Genomic DNA, 24,621 nt, shown 5'->3' with positions numbered 1-24,621 from the left:
GGCTGGAATATATCCTTGAGTTGTGTTAAAACTCCTTGCTTGATTGCCTTGATGGATGGGCAGATGAACGACGGAGTGTGGGGTGTGTCCTGGCCACACCCACTACTGATATGTGGCCCCCTTCCGGTTGCCCACAAGTAAATGTGGCCCTCGGGTTGCAAAAGTTTCCCCACCTCTGCCGATACAGCCTGACCTAAATTACAGGGCTTTTGTGAATGGTCCCACCCAGTGCTGGCTCTGACTATTGACACTGGTTTGCAGCACCTGCCCCAAATACCAACCCGTTGCTACATCTGGCCAAATGTCCCCTGCTTCTGTCCCTACTGCATCAAGGACTCAGTAACTGCTACAGACGAGAGTCTCCCATGTACTTACTGGGAGTCACTGCACGGGTGTGTTTGCCCGGGGAACTTTTATCTCAAGACTTAGCAAACTGTTTTCACACATGGAACCTGGTCGTACCAGGTAGGATTTGCATATTTCCAGGATAAGACCTGCAGCGGAAAGTATGTTTTCTGAACTACCTTAAAATGCCTGTACAGGATGCCAGTGTTAGAAAAGAATCAAGGACAAGATAGCAAAGATCTGTGTTTGGGTTGAACCGAGTCCAGAAACAACTTGCTAACCAGTTTTGCTAGAAGAGAATAGTTGTAGTATTATCTCATCTACTGACTCCAGGCCGAAACCTGGTAGCTGCATTCTGAACCAAAGGGCAGTCCCACCTGGAGCTCATTATGGCAATCTGTTCTGGAAGTAACTAGACTCACTATAGTAAGGATGGAGAACTTGTGGCCCTCCAGAGGTGGTGGAGCCCAGCTCCCATCAGCCCCAGCCAGCATGGCCAATATAGACGCAACTGTAAAGGATGGAAAGGTGGGGAGGAGAGGAGACAAGACAAAAGTTTACTGTGTGCTGCACAGCTGAAGGTCTGCGGTGTAAGGCTTATTGAGCATGCATTCTGATTTGCTTGCCCAAAGCTTACACAGAAGTTGCCTGGCCTTCTTTGAGCATTTGTTCTGATTTGATTGTGGGCTGGTTACACATTCATCCTGATTTGCTCCTGGGCTGTTGTTTATCTATGCTTACTGGTGCATCCCATGCATAGGAGCCGACTCCTAGGGGTCGAGGTGTCTTGAGGGGGCCCAAAAATATTTGAGGTGGGTCCAGCGCCCCCCCAGTTGATGGACATTGCCATTCAAATGTTGCGCACACATCACGTCATGCAATTAATTATGCTGGGCGGGGCCGGGGCCTACTTGTCCCCCCCCCCATATTTTATTCAAGTTGGCACCCCTGATTCGACATATTTCAGTGCAACCCCCGGCGCTTTCCTATCCTAACCACAAGAAGTCAAAATGGATTTGTTACGCTAGTGCAACAGAGCGCTTGAAGACACTTGGATGGCGCGCGGACTTAAAACTCCCCGGTATGCGCTTGAATCCCTCCCTCCCATAAAATAATGGACGGAGGGCGTCGAAAAGGACCCCGCTGCGCCACTGCCTGAGATCCACGCTCTCAAGTCCCATGCGCGCTGCTGCTCTTTGCGCACGTGTGGCGCACCGTCTAGTTTCCCCCCTCGAGTTTTGGGCGAAAAGTGGGTCTTGTTGGGAGCGCGCGGGAAGAGGCTGGCCCTCTTTCCCACTTCGCGAGTCGGGAGCAGCCAGAATGCCAGACGCTTCGTGAGGCGGAAGTCTCATGTGGAAAGACGGGGGGGGGGGGAATGGGGCTCAGGAGTTCCTGAATTTCCCCCCTGGCCGGACTTTTGAAATCCATTCCTCCGGACTTCGTTCCCTGACGGCTCCGGATTGGTCAGGGCGGGCTGAAACTCCGCCCCGCGCTCTCCACATCCCTCTCGTGCCTCCTCCAGCGGCTCCAGTGCTGGATGCCCGCGGTGAGGGAACGGAGGGCGAAGGATTTGGGGGTTTCCCACGTCACTGGCATCTCTCGCGGCGAAGGGGCGAAGGGAGGGGGGCAAGAGTGTAAGAAGACCGCTCTCCCCGTGTTGTGGGCGTGCCAGCAAGTTTGCTGTGGGTGGAACAGATGATCCAAGCTCCTCAGAAAGTCTTCTCTTTTTTTGTCCCCTCACGATAAGGTAAAGTCCAAAAGTTTGGGGTATTTGTATGCGTGTCACACATGAGGGGTGTGAGGCAGACTGGGCTGGCAAGGGGAAAGTGGAGTTGTGGGGTCTTAAAGGAAATAGAGCTCTATGGCAACTGCTAATAAAATCCTCATCATCATCATCATAACGGAGGGAAGCTGTAATAGGAAAATGTGAATTTAAAGAGGCCAGGAGGAGAAATGGAAGGCACGTTGTTTGCGGGATGGGCACTGGAATGAGAAGGGGAGGGACAATGTAAGAGAAAAGAGAAATGTAAGTAAGTTGAAAGGGGATTTGTAGATGGGGAGAAATGAGCAGAGAGGGAAGAAGAGAGAGCAGGGTGGAGAAAGGTCTAAGGAGTCAAGAGGGAGCCATGTCACAGAGGAAAACGGTCACTGAAGCAGAAGTTGTGATGTGTGTGTGCGCTGGGTGAAAGTAGTTTGGATCATCTTTTCTTTGAAGGGTTAAGCAGGCCACTTTGCTTTTTCAGGCAGGAAAGGGAAAAACGGGGGGGGGGGAGTGTGTATATCTGAAGGGACTAGGAAGTACTTTGATCAAAGTCTTGTGGCTCCTTAAAAACTAACAAATGTATTATGGCGTAAGTTTCCGTGACTACTATTCACTTCGCCAGGTGCATATGAAGTACTTTGACATTCAAAATCAGATAAAAAACCACACACACACACACACACACACACACATCACTTTGCTTTCAAGGCTTATGAGGCTGACCTTCCAAACTATTCTCCCGATCTGGGCAGGAAAACTGTCTCCAGCGGAAGGGTCTTCTAGACTTTGGCTGGTTCCAGTTCCACATGGCTCAGCTGATAGGGCTTTAAGTGTTGCCTAGCAAGGGGAAATGGGCAAGGATTCGTTGCACTCAAAAGTGTGACTCCAAACAGTTCTAGTTCTGTTCTCAGACCGCCTTGAACCATCTCTTTCAGCCTTTGGTGTGCCTACCTTTAGGGAAGCCAATTTGGGTTCTAGCTGTTCCAATCAAGGAGACATCTGTATCACTTCCCTTTCACTCTTATTTGAAAGAGAACGATCTTTGATACATTGAGAATGATACATTGATTAAGTTTAGTGTGACTATGGTGGGCTGGACAACAGCAAGCCAGAAGAATCCCCTAAAAAATAAGAGGCTTCATGAAGATGGTGGCCATTTCATGTTGTTCACTCTCTTCTTTCTTTGGGGTTCTTCTAATAGGCAGGACTGGGGTGAAGGAAAGCTGGGTGTCCAACCTGAGAGATGCTAGAAAGGGGGGGAGAAAGTACCTGTGCCAACCTGGTGTCCCCCAGATATGTTGAACTACAACTCCCATCAGCAGGGGCATGCAGGGAGTAGTGGCCCAAAACATCTGGAGGGCCCCAGGTTGGGAAAGGCTGTTCTAGACAGATGGCCAGGGTGGCAAATGCTGTAAAGCAATGGCTGCAATCCTATCCACCCATATATGGGAGTATGCAACTGTTGAACTCATTTGGACGAGCCAAGTAAATACGCTTAGGAGTCCACTGCACATGTGACAGACGAAATACATAGACTGAGGAGCAGAACAAAAGCCATTGTTCATCTGTTGACCACGAGAGCTTTCCTCAAACAAAGACATCACTGGATGTTTGGCCTGTGAATTCTAGTGAGTGGGAAAGATTTTTGTTGTTTTCCTTCCAGGCTAATTTGGTAGTCTCAGCAGTAGCAGCCTAGGTTGGCTGGAAGGAGTAAGAACGAAAGAGGGAGCAGAGCCAAAGATGGAAGATAAGGAGCTCTGTGGAGCCAGTGGCACACTGTGGTTTGGGCATTAGACCAAGGCCTTCCTGCTGCAGGGGAAGGGCACTGCTTGGCATTTGCCACCCGGGGCAGCAAGGACTCAAAGAGTTAGAGTTTGAACTCGTTGTATGTGTCAGGAATTATTTATTGTTTGTTTCATTATATTTTTGTCCTGCCTTTCTTACAAGGAGCTCAGAGTGGCATACATGGTACTTCCCCTCACAACAACCCTGTGAGGTAGGTTTGGTTGAGAGAAAGTGACTGAACTAAGGTCACCCACTGAGCCTCACTAGGAATGCAGGCCTCCTAGCCCAACACTCTAGACCAGGGATAGGGAAGCTGTGGCCTGTAGATGTTCTCCCTCAGTGTTAAACCATGGTTTAATGTGATGCGTCAACCAGGCCATTGTACACAAATAAAATGAATAGGTCCCTACACTCAAATTCACAAATGGACTGAAGTACGAGGGACTTGGAGGGAAAGGGAGAGGACAGACGAGTTGGTGCTTATCCCTGACTGTGCAGTTGCAGAGATATCCCATGAACATGTAAAGGCTACTGTGCAAGCAATGAGAACATACACACCTAGCTTCCTGCAAAAGCTGCCATGTTGGTCACATGATGTAGGGAGTAATAGAAATATAGTACTGTAGCTGCCAACTACAGTACATTCAGGCTTGCTCACTGGCTGCACTTGAATGTGACGTAACAAAAAGCCTGAATGGGCAGCTCTAGACTGACTGGATGCAAGAGATGCCTGGTGCTTTGTACTTGATAATAGTTTGTGGAAGAGGGAATTGCAGCAGGTGCATCTTTTCTCAAACATGCCACACTGTGACAAGACCAGCTGCAAATATTACATTTTCTTCAACGTTGTCAAAGTTACAGGAGATCCCGTTCTCCCTTGGTTCTGGTCACTCCATGTGTCTACCTTAACCAGCACACATTTTTCTTAAAACAGCGTATATTACAGTTCTGTACATTCCCAATTTCTGCTCTTAGCCTGCAAAGAGAGAAGGCTCCAGAGGAAACAAGGCTCAGGTATGCACCCCCTTCTTCTGCAGCCTTTCAGGCAGTATGGTCCACTGATGGCTCTAGACTCCATCATTCCTGAACCTGGTGCCTTCCAGATGTTTTGTACACCAGCTCCCATCAGTCCCAGCTAACATGGCCAAAGGTCTGGGATAATGGCAGTTGTAGTCTAAAACATCAGCACCAGATTTATGAAGGCTGCTCTAGGAAGTGGATTGTATCTCTGTGGTATATAGGGAATGGGAGAACTAAAAGCAAGATAAATTTTCATCAACAGTCCCTTCTTTTTCCCCTGAAAGGACTCCTGTGCTTTTCATAGCTGCATGACACACAGAAAATCCAGCTGGAAATATTCTCAGCATGGAGATACGTTGATAAGAAAAAGCCTGGGACTCTTGAATTTGTGCTTGTTGTGCAGCTGTGAAATGTACAGAAACACTGCCAGAAAAAAGTTGGCAACTGTTATTTACAATAACTGTATTTTAGGTTGCCACTATTTGTTACTGGCAGGGCTTTGGGGCCTTTAACAGCTGCATGATGGGCAGAATTCAACTATTGCATCTCTATTCTTGGATAAAACTACACCTATTGAATTTTGGCCCTCCATGCGGCTGTTAAAGATAGGAGAGCTTTGCCATAAAGAAGGTGGCAAAACTGCTAGCACTTCTGATGAAATATTTTATTTTTTAATATTTGATTATTATTGATACATATTATCTATTTGTCCTGGATTTCTTTTTTGAAAAAGGAAGGTGGGCTACACATATTAAAAATTAAACAAACATTGCATCTTGCAAAATAAAAAAAATCCTTCAGTAGCACCTTAAAGACCAACTAAGTTTTTATTTTGGTATGAGCTTTCGTGTGCATGCACACGCACACGAAAGCTCATACCAAAATAAAAACTTAGTTGGTCTTTAAGGTGCTACTGAAGGAATTTTTTTTATTTTGCTTCGACTCAGACCAACACGGCTACCTACCTGTAATTGCATCTTGCATTCCTCACTAGCTCTTGTCATGTGTGAGAGAGAGTATGTTTGAATTAAGCACATGTATTACCTCCCAGGTAGGGCGAGGGTGGGGGCAGGGAGACAGCCATCTTCTCCTGCCCCTGAAGCATTACAACACTTTGGCTTTTGACATGGAGGGTTCTGCTCCATTCCCTGATGCTGGAGAATATGTCTCCCAAAATGCAGGGTGAACAAGCTTTTCAGGGTCAAGGGCCATATTCCCTTGGGGAAAGGTGGTTGGGAGGTGGTGGCAGGTGGAGTAAAAAGAAATGGACATCAATTCTCTCTCTCTACCTGTCTCCTCATCATTCATGTATCATCCATCCATTCAGTCTCTCTCCACACACACAAACACCCATTCTCTCTCTCACTTCATCCATTCCTCTTTCCTCTCCATTCATCCACCATTCATTCATTCTTTCTCTCTCCCTGCCCCATCCTGAGTTTGGGTGCTGCGCCAAAGATGGTGAAGGGCTGCATGGAGCTCAGGTGGGCTGTGGGTGGCCCACCTGTGTACAACGTTATCAGTAAAGGCAAGCAAGCTCTTTCTTCAGTAGTGATGGAAGCCATAGTTTGTTGGAGAGTGCACATGGTAGAAGAATGTCCCAGGCAGAAGGCACCATCATGTGCTTAAGACAAACTCCTTCCATTATTTAATAAGAAGGATATAGCACTGCTGGCACTGAATGCAAGCAGCAAATAGCAAATCCACTGGGGAGAGGGAGTTGTTGTTGTTACTGCTACTACTACTGCGATCCATCTTGTGATTTTTTTCATGCTGCCTTTCCCTTCCTTCACCCCCATGGGTGACCACCACTTCTGTGTCCTTTTGTATACAGACAAGGGACACTGGCTACCCAAGGAATGAAGGGCAGAGGGTCACTGTTTTCTACCCCTCTTGGGGTTGGGGGGGGAGGGCAGTCAACATCTATCATAAATCCCAGTTTGAGGTTTTTAATCTTTCATTTGCCAGCTGCGTAGATAAGAGGGGCCCTGAGTGAGCAAACACGAGCCAGGGCTGGGAAGGAGACGTGGCCCTGGCACAGAGCATGGCATTCTAGCCTGCCTTGGCACCTGTGCTTTCCAAGGTGATCCACAAGAGAGGGAACAAATGGAGAGGGGGGGTGGGATATAGCTCCTGAAAAGGCTAAGGGCAGGGCTGGCCCACAAGGCAACAGGCTTTTTTAAAAAAAGTCTTCAGCTGAGAAATGGGCATAAGAGCATTTCTTGGGAGCCAGCTCAATGAAAGGAAATTTTGTACTGAAATCTGGCAACATGTCAAACCTGTGAACTTTTCGCCGTTGCTGAAATTTCAAACCCTGAGAAAAATACCATTCCGAAACATTTTTAAAATTATGGTTTTCTGTTGTTGTTGTTGTTTTTTATAAAAAAAAAGTCAGGGCAATGAGATAAGGTGAACAGTTGAAGTCAAAACAAAAAAGCGTTATCTGCTACATGCAGTGAGAACCCTCCAGAATAACAGTGCACAACGAGCAGTGAAAAACAAGTGAGTGGAGAAGCCAACCCACCACACTTCACAGGGCAAGGTCAGGTGTGCCTTCATCTGGGTGCTGCTCCTTTGGAAGGTCCTCCCACCCCACTGAAGCAGGCTTCCCACCCTCCATGAGACACAGAGAAGGGCCTCTCTGGATCTTAAGAAGCAGGCAGGGTGATATGGAAGGAGATGGTCCCCAAGGTATCCTGGACTTAAGCCATGCCAGGTTTTAAAGGTAATCACTGGTAACCAATGAAACTTCTGCAGATGAAATAAATTAGGACAACTCCCACCCGCCTTCACATTTTGTTTCAGACTACCTTGTTGGCCATCCTAAACCATGCTAGCAGAGTGGGGAGATAAGGGAGAAAGTTATTTTTACCTGCTTATTGGAAAGCCTTGTGCCTTCTCCACAACAATATTGCACTAAATATCAACCATGAGAGCACTAAAGCATAACAGGCAGAAAACCTCACCCACCTGGTGTGGCATCTGAGAAGAAGTCCTATTTAATGGGCCCCGTGGAGCACAATGCAAAAAGTGTGCTTTTGCTACACAAGTTGTGCAACAAGAAGCAGTTGAGCAAAGTCTCACTTCTGAGGTTTTCAGTTTCGGACCATCTCAGCTCAGGAGCCTCACCTTCATTTCTGTCTTTTTTTCAGAACTTCTTACAGCAGGAATCCAGGATCAAGGCATTTGACCTAAGATTGTCACTCTGGCTCTGGCGACCTGTTGTCCCATCTGTTAGCCAGCTCCCATACCGGTGGGAGGTGGAATAAGAGAAGCGGGGAGAGAGAAAGAGCAGGCGGAAGAAGAGTTAGCGGATTAACATTAATCCTCCAGCTTTGCACACTTCCAGCCAGACAGGAACAACGACCGGTGTAACAACAGCCTCCTTGATAACTGCTTCTCCTCCCTTCTGTCCAAGGAGAGAGAGAGAGAGAGACAGGGGTTCCAGTCTACACACATCCTCTGCATTCCTGAAGGCCCAAACCTGGAAGAAACAAATTGGGCTGGTGGCTTCCTTAAAGCTGTGAAGAGGCGCTTTCAAGGGGGTCTACAGAGGTGGGTGGAAATCAGGTTCCCACACCCAGCTGGAAACCTAGAAGTTCTATGTTGGTCTTCAATAGGTCGGAAGAAAGACCTCTGAAGCAAGCAAGAAAGCAAGAGGGACAAGTGATGGAGGGATCCTGGACTGTGACCAGTCACTGAGACACAAACACCTCCAGAGTTGTGCCCACCTCTCTTGAACGGCACCTCGCTGTGTTTCTGAGACAGTGTTTCGATAAACAGGCTAGGAGATGAGTCTCGGGAAGCTGCCGGTGATTGGTTGGGTGTCTGGCTCCCACAGCAAGCGCCGTCTCAAAGTGGAGCTGACGCCGGACATGATCAGCCCACCACTGGGAGACTTCCGCCATACCATGCATGTGGGTCGTGGCGGCGATGCCTTTGGGGACACTTCCTTCCTCAGGAACCATGGCGGCGAGGATGCCAAGCCCAACAACTTCTTTGCTCGGACACTGTGGCACGTGAGGAGGAGCCCGCTAAGGAGCCGAGGAAGCAGGAACAAGGATGAGGCCTCTCCTACGCCCCCTGCCATCTCGCCCATCATCAAGAATGCTGTATCACTGCCGCAGCTGAATGAAGGAAGCTACGGGAGCGATGGCTTTGGAGTACCCTTTGCCTTCAAGAGCACTCCCAACAGCTTCTCTGGCTATGGTAGGTGGCATCTGGTGATGGGTTGGTTTGTCTTGCTTCACAACCTTTGCTGTGCCATAGTTTTCTTAGGTGTGCAATCAAAACAATCCTACGCATATGCAAATACTTCGTTATTGAATACTTTTGAGATTTCTGTATGTTTAGGAGTGCTGTGCATGTTTAAGGGCAGCGTGCTGAACTTGGCCTCTTCCGTAATAGCACAGCTATTCTTCATCTCTCTTTTTCTGTCTGCTCCATTAAATCTCTTTCCTTCAGTTATTTCACTTGTTACAACACAAGTCTGCAGCTTGCTGTACTAACAAATCAGTGCTTTCTCCTGAGTCATTGCAACGTGTCCAATAAACAACATGAAATGACAGGCTTGCAGAGTTGTTCCACGGGCATCACCAGCAAACATGACTGTACATATGTTTAGGTCTAGAGGACTTTAAAGTGAGTAACATAATATAAAATAGAAGCTAAGGAGATTGGAGGTTTTGGGTTGGGACGTAGCACTCCAGGGCTCTGAGTGTTTTCATGTATCCCCCTCCCCCAAGAAAGCAAATGGTAGCAAAGCATTTAACTATGCGCCATAGATCTCATCAATTTCCTTGTGATGGCTTTTCCAATATACTTCCACCAGTGTACAAGCAGTGATATTTCTGCCAAGTCATGCAATCCCAGAATGCACTGGGCATAGTCCTGGCACCATTAAGAAGAGGCTAGAAATAGCTACCTATGTTTTCTGGTCTACCCAGTTCTCCACAGAAGTCTGAAAGACTGATGATGGGAAACATGGTTTGGAAAAAAACAAGGGAAAAGGAAAGGAAGGGGCAGGGTATATCTCTCATTGCAACTATACATGCTGTTGGTGAATATTACAGGATAGGATAGCAGAGTCCCTGGATATTTTCAGGAATGACTAATGTTTCAGAGACGTCTTATTTTCCTAAGAGTAAACATTAGGTCAGTGCGGTGCATAGGGTCTTCTATAAGACAGCTACTGATTTTTTCTTGTTTGCTTGCATACCTCCACTACCCTGGCTTATTGACTAGCTTATTCCTTTTTTCTCTCATCTGTTTCTTCATTGTTTACTTTAAATCAAAGTGCTACTCTCTGAAGTCCTTTGCTGATTTATTTTCTTTCTTTCTTTCTTTCTTTCTTTCTTTCTTTCTTTACCATGTTACTAGCAAATAAGCAAGCTTAACTTTGCAAGAACTAAACTGGTATAAATTAGAGCAAAATAAATAAGAGCAACAAGATCAGCTTTGCAGACATCATGAGCAAGTCAAATAAGATTAAAATGTACTAGCAGACCAGGAGAGAAAAATAATTGATGTCTGCTGTACGGAGAACAGTAGCAGACAGAGTTACATGTGGCACCATGGCTCACCTGGCCTCTCATTGGTCACATTGCCGCTGCTTACCAGGAAGTAATGGGGGAGGGGAGAAGTGGGTGTGGTGCAAACACACCAGCAGGAGTGCTGGATTGTCCCTGCCAGTGTGTTTGCACCATGTTGGCCTTGCCACTGCCTCACCTCTCCACGCTAAGCAGCAGCAGTGCAAGCAACTGGAAGTAAGGTGAGCAGCAACACCCCACCCCACCCCACCAACTGCAAATGGCGACAGTATGGAGCATCCTAAGGGGAGGATAGTGTTATTGCTGTCCTTGCTAGAGTTGCCAGGTCAGGTCAGGAGCATCCCAGACCCTGAGATTTCAGGGCCCAAACCAAATACCTTGGGGTGGCCCTTGGTGATGTCATGGAGATGGGTCCTGGAGACAGAGGTTAATTGGGAGAGGAGAGGAGGGGAGATGCACACACAGTGTGTCTATGCTATAATTTGCAGCCAGCTCATGCCAGACTGAAACTTGAAAGCTGCATGCACTATCTTCTAAATATATTATTATTATTATTATTATTATTATTATTATTATTATTATTATTATTAAATGCAGCCTTGCCCACTTGGAGATTCAAGCCTTTCACCCACGACCTGGAGAGGGCCAGGCAAGCCCTTCAAGTCTGGAAACTCTAGTCTTCACTTCTGCCTCATCTGCATGCTCAGTGTTATTTGTGAAAAAACCCTGCACATTTACAAATTGTAACTCTGGAAAAGACAGATTACCCCCAACTGGCATACAGAACATATGTGTGTATCATTTGCACAGCATGGAAAAACTTTCCACAACTTATGCTGAATGTGTGGGTGCAAGTAAAGATAGTGTAACACTTTTGCTTTTAAAATATATTTGATTTGTGATTGGAATCAAGATAACTAATGAGTCTTGCTTGTCATTGTTCCCATGTAAGCCATACTGGCAGCCTTTTCAGTTTAGATTTTTTTTAAAAAAAAATTAATAATAATAATATGTGAAACAAAAACTGGCTGGTATTTTACTGGCATTACTTTAGGGGTTAGCAAGTGTGGAAGAGAAGGAAATAAAAGACGGAGAAAGAAGTCTAAGGCTTCAGTCCTGTGCCCAATTGTTTTGGAAGTCTTAAATGTGCAAATGCAGTGGAGCTTATTTCACTGTCACATAATTTAGGATTGGGCTGTACATCGGTTTTCTGGTTTGTCCAGTATTGTCAGATAGTCATGGACATGTAAAGTGATAGTTAATTAATTTGGGAGCAGCCTTGTCAGAAGCTCTGGAAAAGCCTGTCTTTTTTGTCTCGAGTCTGGATGTTTGTCTCAGGCAACAAATGCCGAACATGCAGCTGTTGGGCAATAGGACTGTGTGTGTGTTTTGGGTAAGGAATTTGCAGCATGTTTGGCAGAGGAGAAAGGAAGAGAGGGGGATATGGGGGAAAGGTGACAGTAACATGGGCCCTGGAACAGAGAGTATTGAACGGAGGGAGAAGCAGACAGAGAGAGTACAATAGGGCAACCCTGCTCCATTGGCAAAACGCATTGCTCCCCTAAAAGGGAGAACCTAGACTTCCACTAACCAGCATAACTAAAGCTTCTAGCCCTATGGTGATTTGAGCTCAAAGCTTGGCATAGCAGCTAGCCTGACTTTCACTGCTTAAACAGAGACGCTGCTTGCTCTGTCTAGACTCTGCATGCCCAATACGAAATGTCCACACTGCAGCATTTGCACTGAGGTGGGACTAGGAGGGAGGTGAATAACGGTCTCTGTTCTGAGCTCCTGTTGCTGCAGAATGGCTTTCCCCCGGCTGCCTGGCCCCCTCTAGCATTGCTGGCGCCTGCCTGGCTTTCATCAAGGCAGAGAGCAGGGCAATGCTGCCCTCTGTTGAACATTGCAAGCCATGCAGCAGTTGCCGCACGCACATCCTTCTGCCCCCAGATTTCTTCATACCGTATCGCCTTTCCTTTTCACCCAGATTAATTCCAGCTTTATGAGTAAAAGAGAAGCCTGGTCAGTCATTCAAATGTAGACCTGGTTCCCCATTCTCTCCAATTTATCCAGCCAATATTGCAATGCAATCAAGCCTGCAATCCCATTGCTTGCTATTTATTTGCGGTGCAGCCAACCCTACGATTTCATCACTCAGACCAAACATCCCTGGTGCAGAATTCGCCCTGCTCTTACACAAAAGACTGAAGCTTATTCACAAAGGCTATTAACTTAAAAGTGATCAGCATCTACATCAAAGTATATTTAAACCAGTGAGCCCCACACTACTTGTTGTAGCACTTGAGAGGGACTGGAGAGTGCCTTGAGTTATTAGGTAGTTATTGAATCACCCATCAGTTTGTGCCCAATGGAGCAAGCAAGGCAGCATCGATCCCCCTCTTTCTGCCTCTGTATGGAAAGTGATAGTATCCTGATAGAGGACACAGCCCACCCTACAGCTGACAGGCATAGAGGCAGGGGTAGCCAATGCTGTGGTTGGACTCACAGCTCCCATCAGCCCCAGCCAGTATGGCCAATGGCTGGAGCTGATGGGAGATGGAGTCAAGCAACAGCTGGAGGGAATCACCTTGGATACCCCTGGCTTGAGGTGATGTAAGAAGCATCCTTCTTACCCCAAAATCTTGGTATTTCACCCCTGACTGATTGGGCAAAGGCAAAGTATTAACTAGCCTGCCCCTTAACGCCAAGGTAAACACCTTTCTCCTACCGTTCTGGGAGCTGACTGAATAAATGATGTGTTTTTGTGAAAGTACATTGTGCCTCCAAGGTGGAAAAACACCCTCTGCCCTGGTTTTCAAAAGTTTGGGGAGCTCAGGCCACAGAGTTTTATTTGCCAGAGGATGGAAAAGACAAGCAAGAAAAGTGGCGTGCCATTATCATACTGAGATGTCACATATTTCCTCTCCTCTCTACATCTGATACAGACTCTGTTGGAGGGAGGGGGGATACCGGGTGAGCTCAGGGATGAACCATTTGCTTTTGGCACCGAGAGCTGCTCATTGGAAATAGCTCATAAGCCACTGAGCTGTGGCTAATTTGCATATTTTAGTTGCATGCTATTAACACAACATGCATGAGCATAGCAAATGTGAATCAACATTAGCTTGACACAGTGCGCTCGTTCTACGATAACCTCATCTTGAAATTGCTATCCTCTGATGCAAAGAAACCTTGACTTAAGCACTTGAAAAGCAGCGAAACTGGGTCTTAGAAGCCATATCAGTTGTCAAACGTAATAAATGTGGTCTTCATTCTGACATGCTTGCTTAGTTTTTACCCTTCTTTTGCTATCACATCTGTTAACATCTCTCCAATTGTGAGGGACAGAGACTCGCAGCGTTTTAAAAAGAAGGATTGGGCCACACGAAACAGCTTTCCCTTTCCCTGGAGACTAATGCTGACCCATCCATATGTTTTGCATCATATATGATTAAGAGAATTGCCATCCTACACCAGCCTTCCCCAACCTGATTCTCCCTAGAAGTTGTTAGATTACAATTCCCATCCTAATGGATGTGGGGGTGATGGGTGTTACATTCGAAAACATCTGACGGGCACCACATTAGAAAAGGCTGCCCTGTGCTCTCGTGTGTACTACAAAGGACAGGTTCTCCCATGTTTTGTTCTCACCATTGGTTTCACTGCCTTTTCAGGAGTGGAATCTGGATTTTGCACCATCCCTCGTGTTCCTCGCTCAGAGAAGACCCAGGAAAGCTCCCACCGTGCCGAACCGGCGCTGAATCGCTCAGACTCCTTGCTGTCTTTCCGCCTTGACCTTGACCTTGGCCCCTCCCTGATGAGTGAACTCCTTCATGTCATCAGCTTCTCGGGAGATCACAGTCGCAGCAACGTGGAAGAGGAGGAAAGAGGGGAGAGCAAAAATTCAGCCTGCAGCGACACTGCCTCATCTCTTCGCCCAGAGGACACCAGTGGGGAGGACTCATTGCCCTGGAGACCAGGATCTCTTCACGCTAAAAGCGAAGAGAGCAAAACTGCACCAAGCTTTTGGGTTCACTCCGAGGCCAGTTCACCGCTGGTGCAATCAGTTTGTGCCAATGGGGATTTTCATTCCAGAGAGTCGTCGCAGGAAGGGTCACCCTGCTCTAGGGGAAAGAACCCGCCCTCTGAGCTGGGAGCAGTGCCGAAGGAAACCCACTGGCAAGGGCACCAGAATGGCTGTGACATGGAAGCAAGAGAATTCAACCGGGCAGCCCAGGTTTTAGCTTCCTACCGCAGCCTGCAGCAGCGAGAAGAGCCAAGAAACCAAGCCTCATGGGAAAGCCCAGATGCCAACATGTGGCGATTGAAGGCTGAACAGCAGGAACGCAAAGCCAGATGGCACCACAGAGCAGATGAGGAGGAAGACGAGGAGGAGGAGGAAGAAGAAGAGTTCTACAGAGATGGAGCAAGCATTGCTAGGGAGGGGCACAGTGATTCCTTTGACTATGTTGATGAGGAGGACGATGAAGTGAAGGTTTGAACAGCTGTAGCTGCTCTCTTGTGACCTCCCATCACACTTCCAGGAGAGACCGGTGTTAAAGGGAACTATGCACCTTGCAGGCCAACTGATGTGTGAACTCACAGGGTTAGCCTTCTTTGGAGATGTTCTAGGTGGTGATAGGCCGGTGAAGGAGGGAGCTCAGTTATCTGCTTTGCTCTCCTGCTCCTCCTTCCGGCTTTGGTGGTCTAAAGAAAGGGACAGAAGTAAAGCAGAACCATACAATGGAGATGGCCAGCCCTTGTTGCTCTTTCATTGAGGTCATCGCTCTGCAATGCAGCCAGCAATTTACAGGTGTTAATGAGTTCACATTTCCCTTTAACCCCTTTGACTGACTGATTCTGTCACTGCAAATTGTGCCATGACCCCTCCATGGCCTGGTAAAAAGAATTTATCCTTAAGGAAAGAGGGGGGAAACCAAGGAGACTCTGCACACCACTATCAAACAATTATAAGAAGGAAAGTTTTTTGAAAAGGGAGCAAACCTGAGGTCTAGGTGGAACAGGAAAACCCAAAAGATGCTAGGCTTCCTTCAGTCCTAAGGCAACATTGTTCACCTATCAGGAGATACTTATGTCCTCTGCTTGAGGTAAAGATCACAGTAACTAATCTTCCAGTCCAATATTCAAACATCAAACCATCCAAGATGTCCTCTCTCCTCTGATTATAAGGAACACCAGACTTGGATTGGATTTGATCTCAAACTGTCTCTTTGGTGTTCCATCCATTTCTTCATTTACTGAAACCTGGATTGGACCTGGTCTGTTTATCCTTCCTTTTGCAGTCTAGTGAGGAAATGTACATTTTGGTCTTCTATGAGGTATCACTCTGAGCTCATTCCAGGGAAGCCTATCTATGAAGTTGTTATTCACCCTGCTTCCAGGGATTGCACAGGAATTCAGTTCAGGATCCTCCATTTTGTGTAAGTGTAGGAATCCAATTCACAAAATGGGAGACAGAGGGAGACCTCTTTTCACCCTACTCCCTGGGTCTCCTAAAGCAGGAATAGGGCATGTAAGGCCCATAAGCCATACCTGTTGTTGTTTTTTAACTGTGTCCTTAGCACTCACAGCCTCCCTGCCATTGTGGTAGCTCACCCACAGGCTGTTTGTTCTGGAAGAAAAGCACTTCTCAGGGTATAGCTGGGTGTAGCCCCTCAGTCTGCCTTAACATGCCTAACTTGTCCCACATGGGGAACATGTGGCGCTCCAGATGTTGGAACCAAATTCCCACCAGCCCTAGCCAACATGGCCAATGGGCAGGATGATGGGAGATGGAATCTAAAAACATATGGTTTCCCCCATCCCTGTCCTCAAAGATGTGGCCTCAGTGGGGCCATTCAGACAAATATAGCGGCATTATCGAGTCCTCAAAGACTGCACCCCACCTCAAGTTTCACTAACAAAGTGGGGAGAAGTACATTTGAAATGTACCTCACAGGAAATATTCTCCCACAGCAACAATTTCCCACCCCAGAAAGAGTGAATATGGTCAAGCCTTCCCTTTGAGCTGGTAAATTACACTTAGGGGTGGTTTTGGCGGGGAAACACCTCATGTGAAACATGAGGTGGGTCACTCTGAATCATCTCATGAGGCACATTTTGAAGAGGTCCTGACAGAAAAGCCTGGGAGTTGTTGTCATCTTCTCCTAACATAGTAACAACATTAGAATCAGGCTCCTAAGTACAACTCTCCCCTTGCCCCCCACTCTGCATATTTTAGGAGATACTAATACACAGCCTTTTCCCAGCCCTGTCTGCATTTTTCTGTGGTCAAATCACTCTGCTCTCAAGAAACTATTTAGATGATAAACAAAAGGGATGAGGCGGATGCCAGAGAGCGGACGCTTGGTATCCAGAGGACATACCAGCCATGAGGAAGAAGTCATTGTACAGCATCTGATATGGCTGCCAGTAAGAATCAGAATGCACCACACAACATGATTTCCCATAGAGATCATGTTTAGAAAGACCCAAGAAGATGCATTTTTGTTGCTCTCCCTCCCTGACTCAGTTACTGCAAAAAGATTCCATAAAGTTTGTTGTCTTGGTGCCTAGCTCGGTTGACTCAAGCAAACACCAGTCCAGAGTAGGGTCTCTCTGCCCTTCTCCCCAGTGTTTGGGAGGGACAGATAATGCAAAGGGAGCTTTTCTTGCACATAATATATACCCTTCAGGAGCTCTTTTCTCCCCCATTCTGTCCAGCAAGGTCCAGTATTGTATACTGTTTGTATACTGCTAGTTCTGTCCAAGAGCGTTAATGATTAGAGCACACAATTTCTCCAAGGGCTTGGGGAACCCTTGCCTGTCCTTTCCTGTCCTTCCTGGTGTCTCTGCTCAACAAGGGGTGTTGGATCACAGCATTCCACGTGTCCTCTGGTTTAGATGCCTCTTGGCAATGCCGCCTCTCTGGAATGAGCCCGTTCTCCCCGACGCTCACACAGAGAGGTTTTTGTGCCAAGGCAGAGATTTCTGGGGGATGAGGTCACAAAGCTTGTACCTCACAGCACTCTGATTGTTCAACGAGCTGGCAATGGCTGGAGGAAGCCCATTCCTGCAAACACTGCTAAGGAGATCTATGTGGCTGGAGCAGGGAGAGGAAAGCAGGAAGTAACAGCAGGAATATAATAGGCAAGCACTGTGGAGGAAGGCTTCGCCAATGGCTGTTCCTCACTCCCATGGGTTTTGACTTGCTGACCTCAACCCACTGGTGGCCTGAGGAACTTGAAGAGTTGCAGTTGCAGTTATACGTGAATGGCATTTGTGGGGAGATTCAATACTCGGCTCACACTGGTATTCCAGGGCTGGTCATCCTGGTAGTTACTGCTGGGTTCTAGGAAGCACTGGGTTAAATCTAACAGCCAGACTAGATACAGGCAGGTAGCCGTGTTCGTCTGACATAGTTGAAACAAAATTTAAAAAATTCCTTCCAGTAGCACCTTAGAGGCCAACTAAGGTTGTCATGGTATGAGCTTTTATGTGCATGCACACTTCTTCAGATACCACTTCAGATATTCTTCAGATCCTTATTAAGATACCTCTTCTTCAGATACTTCTTCAGATACCGTGTTTCTCATACCCGGTATTTTAAGGCATCCCTACAAAATAAGGCATGGCAGGATTTTCCTGAGGTGGAAAAATATAAGGCATACCTCGAAAATAAGCCGTACCGGGTGGTGGAAGAAGGTCTGTGGCAAAGAAGGGTTGCTGCTGCTGCGTTAACCCCCGAGACCTGGCTGCAGCCTCAGCGTGCAGCGCGTGCAGCCCCAGAACCCGGCTGTAGCCTTTGCGTACCGCGCACGGACACCCAGGACCTGGCTGTAGCCTCAGCGCGCAGCCCCAGGACCCGGCTGCAGCCTTTGCGCGCGGACACCCGGGACCCGGCTGCAGCCACAGCGCGCACAGCCCCAAGACCCGGCTGCAGCCTCTGCCTGCCGCGCGCGCAGCCCCAGGACCCGGCTGCAGCCTCTGCCTGCCGCGCGCGAAGCCCCAGGACCCGGCTGCAGCCTCTGCCTGCCGCGCGCGAAGACCAGGTGGGAGCAGGTCTGTGGACTGTACAGATACCGGTACCGGTACTTAATTAAAAAATAAGACATCCCTTGAAAATAAGGCATGCTGTGTTTTTTTCAGAAAAAAATTAATATAAGACATGACTTATGAGAAACACGGTAGTATATGAAGAAGTGTGCATGCACACGAAAGCTCATACCAATGGCAAACTTAGTTAGCCAGACTAGATGTGGTGTTAAGTGTGTCTTTGCATTTAACATGCACTTTTTAAAAAAGGAAGCTGCCTTATACTGTCACCTAATTGGCCCACCAAGCTCAGTATTATCTCCACTGATGGGTAGTGGTTCTCCAGAGTTTCAGGTGGGTGTTTCTCAGCACTACCTGGGAAGGCCAGGGCTTGATCCTAGACCCCCAGCATACAAACATTCCCACTGAGCTACAGCCCTTGTCGTCAAAGGAAGTTTTGCTCCCAAGGCGAACAGCAGTATCAAAGGATTTTTTTGTCAGGACAACAGCAGGGAAAGAAAGAGTTACTCTCCTCCACTCTGCCTGCTGTTGTGCAAGTAGTTATCAGACATACATGCCACAGCTGCTAATTGCATTGTATATTATGTGTGTAAATGTTAAATGCAACGGCACATTTAAGAACACGTCTAGTTTCGGCCTAAAGCAGGGATAAGCAACCTTTTTTTTTTGCCTGTGGGCAAACCAGAGAAAAGTGTTGCTGCAAGACACCATGCTCACACCAAAACCAAGCACGCATAAATACATGGCAACTACACACACATGCAAACTCCCCCCTCTGCCAGCAATTAGACTTGGGGGGGGGGGGGAGAGTGTTGTTGCTTCCTTTTGCAACCCCAGTGGAGGTAATCTTCCTGGAGAGTGAGGATGGGGAGGCAAGAGTTATTCTTCCCTCCCCAAGCTCCAATAATCAGGATGATCGCTTCCCCTCCACGACGATTAGGCTGCTGTATTATTATTAATTTATTGAATTTTTATACCTTCCTTCATCAGAACACCACAGGGCAGTTTACAACATAAATACCCATAATATAATAGTAAAAGGGGGGAAATATGAATCTTCAAAGCCTAATTGTGGCACGGGTGTGTGTGTGGATTTTTGGTGGTGGTGGTGTCACAAGCCACCCTCTCCACATTGCCCTTGGCTCCACAATTAGCCTTGGAAAAAAGCTTTCCACTGGCTACAATTTCCATTGGCTTAATTTCAGCAGGCAGGGAAACTGAACCTTGTGGGTGCCAGTGAATGTGTCTGTGGTGGGTGTGGGCCCATGGGTGTCATGTTGGCAACCCATGCCACAAGGGATTGACGGTGTGTGAAAAATCAGTCACCCACTGGAGCTTCCAGAGCTTCCTAGCCATTTTTCTATATGTTATAGGGAAGCAGAGAGGGGACCTTGTGTTGCTTGCTCTTGACAAACATCTCTCCAAGATCTTTCAGCTGTATCTGATAAGCTTCAAGCCAAAGATTTCCCCCCTTCTGTGTATTCCTTGCACTTATTACTGTTCTCAATATTATGATTTTTATACACATATATTATATACTGATTGGTGATGTGGTAGTCTTTTTTCCCCCTTTGAGACTGGGACAACTTTAGGGATCTAGAATAAGGGTCCTTGGTTGCAAGACCCACCCATGCACCCTACACCAACATATCACACCCATTCAGAGTTCATCCTGCAGTTTCCTAACAACTGAAGTCTCCTTCCTTAGGCTAGTAAAATGGTGATGAGACTGGGGATGAATGAATGAATGACTAATCATTTTACCAGACTCCTGAGAAGAGTCTCATTGGACAGCGTTCTTTGGTTGTGAGTCTACATGATGCATCAGAGGTTAGTTACCCAAATACTCAGAACCACAGAAGAAGCATTCTTCTTTCTTGCAGCAACACATGCCCCAGAATTCTCAACCTCTTTTTGCCTTATAGCCAACCTAGTTCACGAATGTTAACAGCCCCCTTGAAAAGCATCTTTTGCAGGCCTCAGCCTTTGTGTTTCTTACCCTGACTTCCTGCACCAGTGAGTTTAAAAGGGAAGAGGTGCATTTGAAAAGATACTTTTAAAAAGATTCACAAACACAGATAATTCACAATCCCATTTCAGGCCCACCACCATCTTGGCCCAATATGCGTATTTGTAGAACGGTTCAACGGCATGTATTCAGTGCTGATTTAAAAAAAAATTAATTAATTTGGGGACTGGGGAGAATTAAGTTCGCAGTCCTCAGAGGAACAAGTATTATGTGGGCTGGTAATGGGCAAAGATTCACTTCTAGATGCAGAAGGCCAAACTGAAATGAATTGATGTGAAAGTGCAAGACACACCTGAGTGCCTGTAATGCTCCAGGTCACAGCAATTTCTGGGCTTCATCAGATGCTTGCTAGATGCTGCCTGTGGCAGATGATTGCAGGAAGGACACAAGCTGTCAAAGAGTTTTCATTCTGTAGCAATTCCACTCCCCCTCTCCCAGCTTGAGGAAGATAAGATATGGCAAGGCCTAGTTAATGCCTAACCTGGCTGGAATTTCCCTAGAGATAAAAGAGAAGCAAAGATAATATAAGAGGAGGACTCTCTCCCTTGATGTGCTTCAAAGCACAACACCTGGGTGCCTCTTTCCCCAAACTGAAGGTGTCTGGTACTAAGATGAAGCTGCCTGCTTCTGCATCAAACCACTAAGTTTAGGCAGACTGGCAGAGAGAGGCCATAGTGCTGAAACTTGCAGGACAAGCTACACTTGTTGAAATTCCCTCTTCTACATAACTATTTAAAACCTGTCCTCTTCTTCACCTGACCATACTAGACTGAAATGGTACTGTCCGTTCTTACCACTTCATCCTGACTGATGCAGATATTGGACCTGCACACAGTTATTTCTGTTGCTAGGTTTCAAACAGAAGAGCTAAGGCAGCGGGAACCATGGAATGGTTGGACTTGCTGCTTGGCACCAGTTGTTGGCACCAGTGTCATGCTGTTCTGTGCCGTAGGCAAGGCTAGCTACTTACATCAGCCCCCACCCCATCAAAACTGCCACATTTATTTTAAATTTCAAGAAGAATAAATGCAGCAATCTTTGGTGATCTTTCTCAAATGCAAAAGAAAATGTTTTTAGCGCGCAAATCATTCTGAATGATTTTGTGACCTGTGAGTTCACAACATTTAGGTCTCTTGAAAGTTTCAATTTCAGGCACATCGAAACCTCACTTTGTGTGCCTTCTCCTTTGCAGATTTTGTCACCAATGTCTTCAGGTCAAGTGCTAATGCTTCGGCATATTCAGTTAATATAGTTGCTAAGCCAAGTAGCCTCTTTTGCAACATTGTTGAGAGTATGTAATTTTTTTATAAGTTTGAGCTTTAAGAAACTGTGTTCGCTACTTGCCACTGACACTGGAAGTATAAGCAGGATCCTTAGAGCAACAGAAGCATTAGGCACATTATACAGGTGTTTTTGTTGTAGTATGACGAGAAGTACTCATTGTGGCCACGTGGACTGTGGAAGTCTTTGAGTTGTAGCTATAAGTTCACAGCATAGATCTTCCGCATCAATATCATTGTTTCCATTGTGTATCAGTGATTTTTTTCCAAATTCTTGCAGGCCTTAAGTTACATTTTCAGTAGATTTTTTGTTGATATTTTATATAACATACACGAAACCAAATAGGAAATAACATTGGACTCTCTCTGCAACAGATTGTATGGCCATGTCTTAGACAGTATAGCAAAAATCTACTTTGAATTTCTGTTTTGGATCTTGTGGTGCATCTCCTTAGGCCTCATCCTCAAACTTCCATTTCTTTCTCCTTTTCTAAATTTCTCCTTTTTCTAACTTGTTCTGTCTCAAAGTTTGGTAGTATTTTTAGCTCCTTTGCAATCTCAGTAGCATCTCTCAAAACTTAGCAGGTTCACTGTAATTCAAGTCAGGCACAATATCATCTTCTTATGCAGACTTTGCAGCACTCTCACTTTTCTTGACATCCTCTTTTTCCTCTGAGTGTTTTCTATAAATATCTCCCATTTGTGAAACTTCTGCCTTAGAGTTTATATCATTTGCAATAGGAGCACCACATTCAGCTCCCTCAGTGCTTGTTTCAACAAGGGGATCGTCATACTCTTGTTCTTCAATTGCTTTCTGTGTACAAAGGTATTTCAGGAAGAACCCTCTTGCTTCGATACCTTCGATACTCCTTAGCTCTACCTCTCATTTGCAGTACTGAGCTCCAGATGGTGGGTTGTTTTCCCCCAGCCATAGCTCACTAGAAAAAGGAATACATTTTCTTTCCTTTGTACATACATTTTTTATTAAATCTTTCTAACATTTTCACAATAACCTTCAAATCAACGACATTGTTTCGTAAGTTGTCTTCCCACCTTCACCCCCGCAGTGTTTTTACTGAAACCTCCACAGTGTTTTTACTCAAAGCTGCAAAAGAAAGGGAAAGTGGTCTGTAGCTGTTATATCTTTTTAACCTCTCTCTTATTGCATAAGCACAATGTTTGATAAAAGAGAGCAGCAACCCAGATGATGACTGCAATGATGATGATGATGATGATGATGATGATGATATACCGTGTTTCTCATATTATAAGACATGTCTTATATTTATTTTTTCCTAAAAAAAAACACACTATGGCTTATATTAAGGGGATGTCTTTTTTCCCCTCCTCCTCCTGCCATGGCAGGCATTGCTGCTGTGCCTATCACTATGTCTTATTTTCGGGGTATGGCTTATATTCCTTGAATGCTTAAAAATCCTGCTATGTCTTATTTTATGGGTATGTCTTAAAATATGAGAAACAGGGTATTGTGTATACTCCACGCACAGTGTGATAGATATATCCATTTGCCTCCTATTTTAGGCTTCCCTTGTCCCAGTGGGTCTCCCGTGTTAAACAAACACACAAGCAAGTAGATAGGAGGCATAAAATAAGACAAACCGAAGAGGACATTCCCATGACAACTTACTTTGTTTATTGATTTATTATTACATTTATACCCCCATGTTTCCTTCAAGGAGTTCGTGGTATATGCAGTTCTACCCTTTCCCTGTTTTATCCTCACAACAACCCTGTGAGGTAGGTTATCTGAGAGAGCGTGGCTGACCCAAGGTCGCCCACTGAGCTTCAGGACTGAGCAGGGTTTTGAACTTTGCTTTGTTCCAGTCAACGCACCAGAAAGATCAATGGCAAAAAGGGAGGCATTACATTAGCCAATAACTTCAGCTGAGTGTAGCTTGTGTCACAAAAAGAAATTGTCTTTCTGCATCAAGGCAATCCTAATTCTGTGCCATGAAAACCTGATTGCTGCATCAGTCCCACCCTGACCTCTTGAGATGTCATCCTACGTTTTTCACTCATTCCAATATTTCTTTATAGAAATAAGGAATTATAAAATTCCTTAAGGAATTTTTAAAATTTGCTTGTTAAACTGTGCTTGGTACCATATCCCACCCTTGTGATCAGCTTCCACAGAATACACTACATCTGAAAGAAACCTTATTCAAAACTTTTGCAAAAAGAAAAGGTCATGAATTCTGACACTGATCCCCAGGCCAAAGCAAGGAGACACATTGGATTGGGCTCAATTTATGCCTTCTCGACAGTCAATATATATACCACATGTGGATTTATATCACAGGGTGTTAGAAAGAAGCTTGGGCCCTGACTACAAATTGTAATAATATAACATGAATAAAATTGTTTCTGTTTTTATTTTTATTTTTATTTTAAATGAGCTTGGGCTTGTTCGCTTATCTTTAAGTAGATCATCTCACATTTGGATACCCAAGTGTGAAGTCATACGATTGACTGGATCAGAATTTGGGAACTGGTGCAATTTTTCTTATTCATTTTTGTAACAGGCAGAGGAAGGAGGTTTGGAACAATTAACTTTGCAGAGGAAGATAGGTTGTGATGAATGACAAAGAGGAACAGGAAAGGAATCAGACCAGCGATGAGCAAAGTGCCAACACTCTTTGCCTGCTGGAATCCTTCTCATTTCTAAGCATTTACCCTCCAGAAACACATACTCGGTTTCTTTACTGTAAGAGAATTAGAAACCTGATTTAAAATAATAATAATAATAATAATAATAATTAATAAACCTCATTCATG

At 45.9% G+C, this 24,621-nt stretch overlaps 1 protein-coding gene across 1 annotated transcript; it reads left to right on the top strand.

Annotated features, from left to right (window-relative positions):
* Positions 1–1,866: 1,866 nt before the first annotated feature.
* Positions 1,867–24,219, top strand: CDC42EP1 (CDC42 effector protein 1). Its single transcript, XM_035128003.2, has 3 exons — positions 1,867–2,092; positions 8,065–9,121; positions 14,136–24,219. The coding sequence occupies exons 2-3, from the start codon at positions 8,704–8,706 to the stop codon at positions 14,960–14,962; spliced, it is 1,245 nt and encodes a 414-aa protein (XP_034983894.2). The 5' UTR covers positions 1,867–2,092; positions 8,065–8,703; the 3' UTR covers positions 14,963–24,219.
* Positions 24,220–24,621: the final 402 nt, after the last annotated feature.

This window comes from Zootoca vivipara, chromosome 10, assembly GCF_963506605.1.
Source record: "Zootoca vivipara chromosome 10, rZooViv1.1, whole genome shotgun sequence".
Taxonomy (NCBI): domain Eukaryota; kingdom Metazoa; phylum Chordata; class Lepidosauria; order Squamata; family Lacertidae; genus Zootoca; species Zootoca vivipara.
Note: the sequence above shows the minus strand (reverse complement) of the source record. Positions and strands in the feature narration are given on the sequence as shown.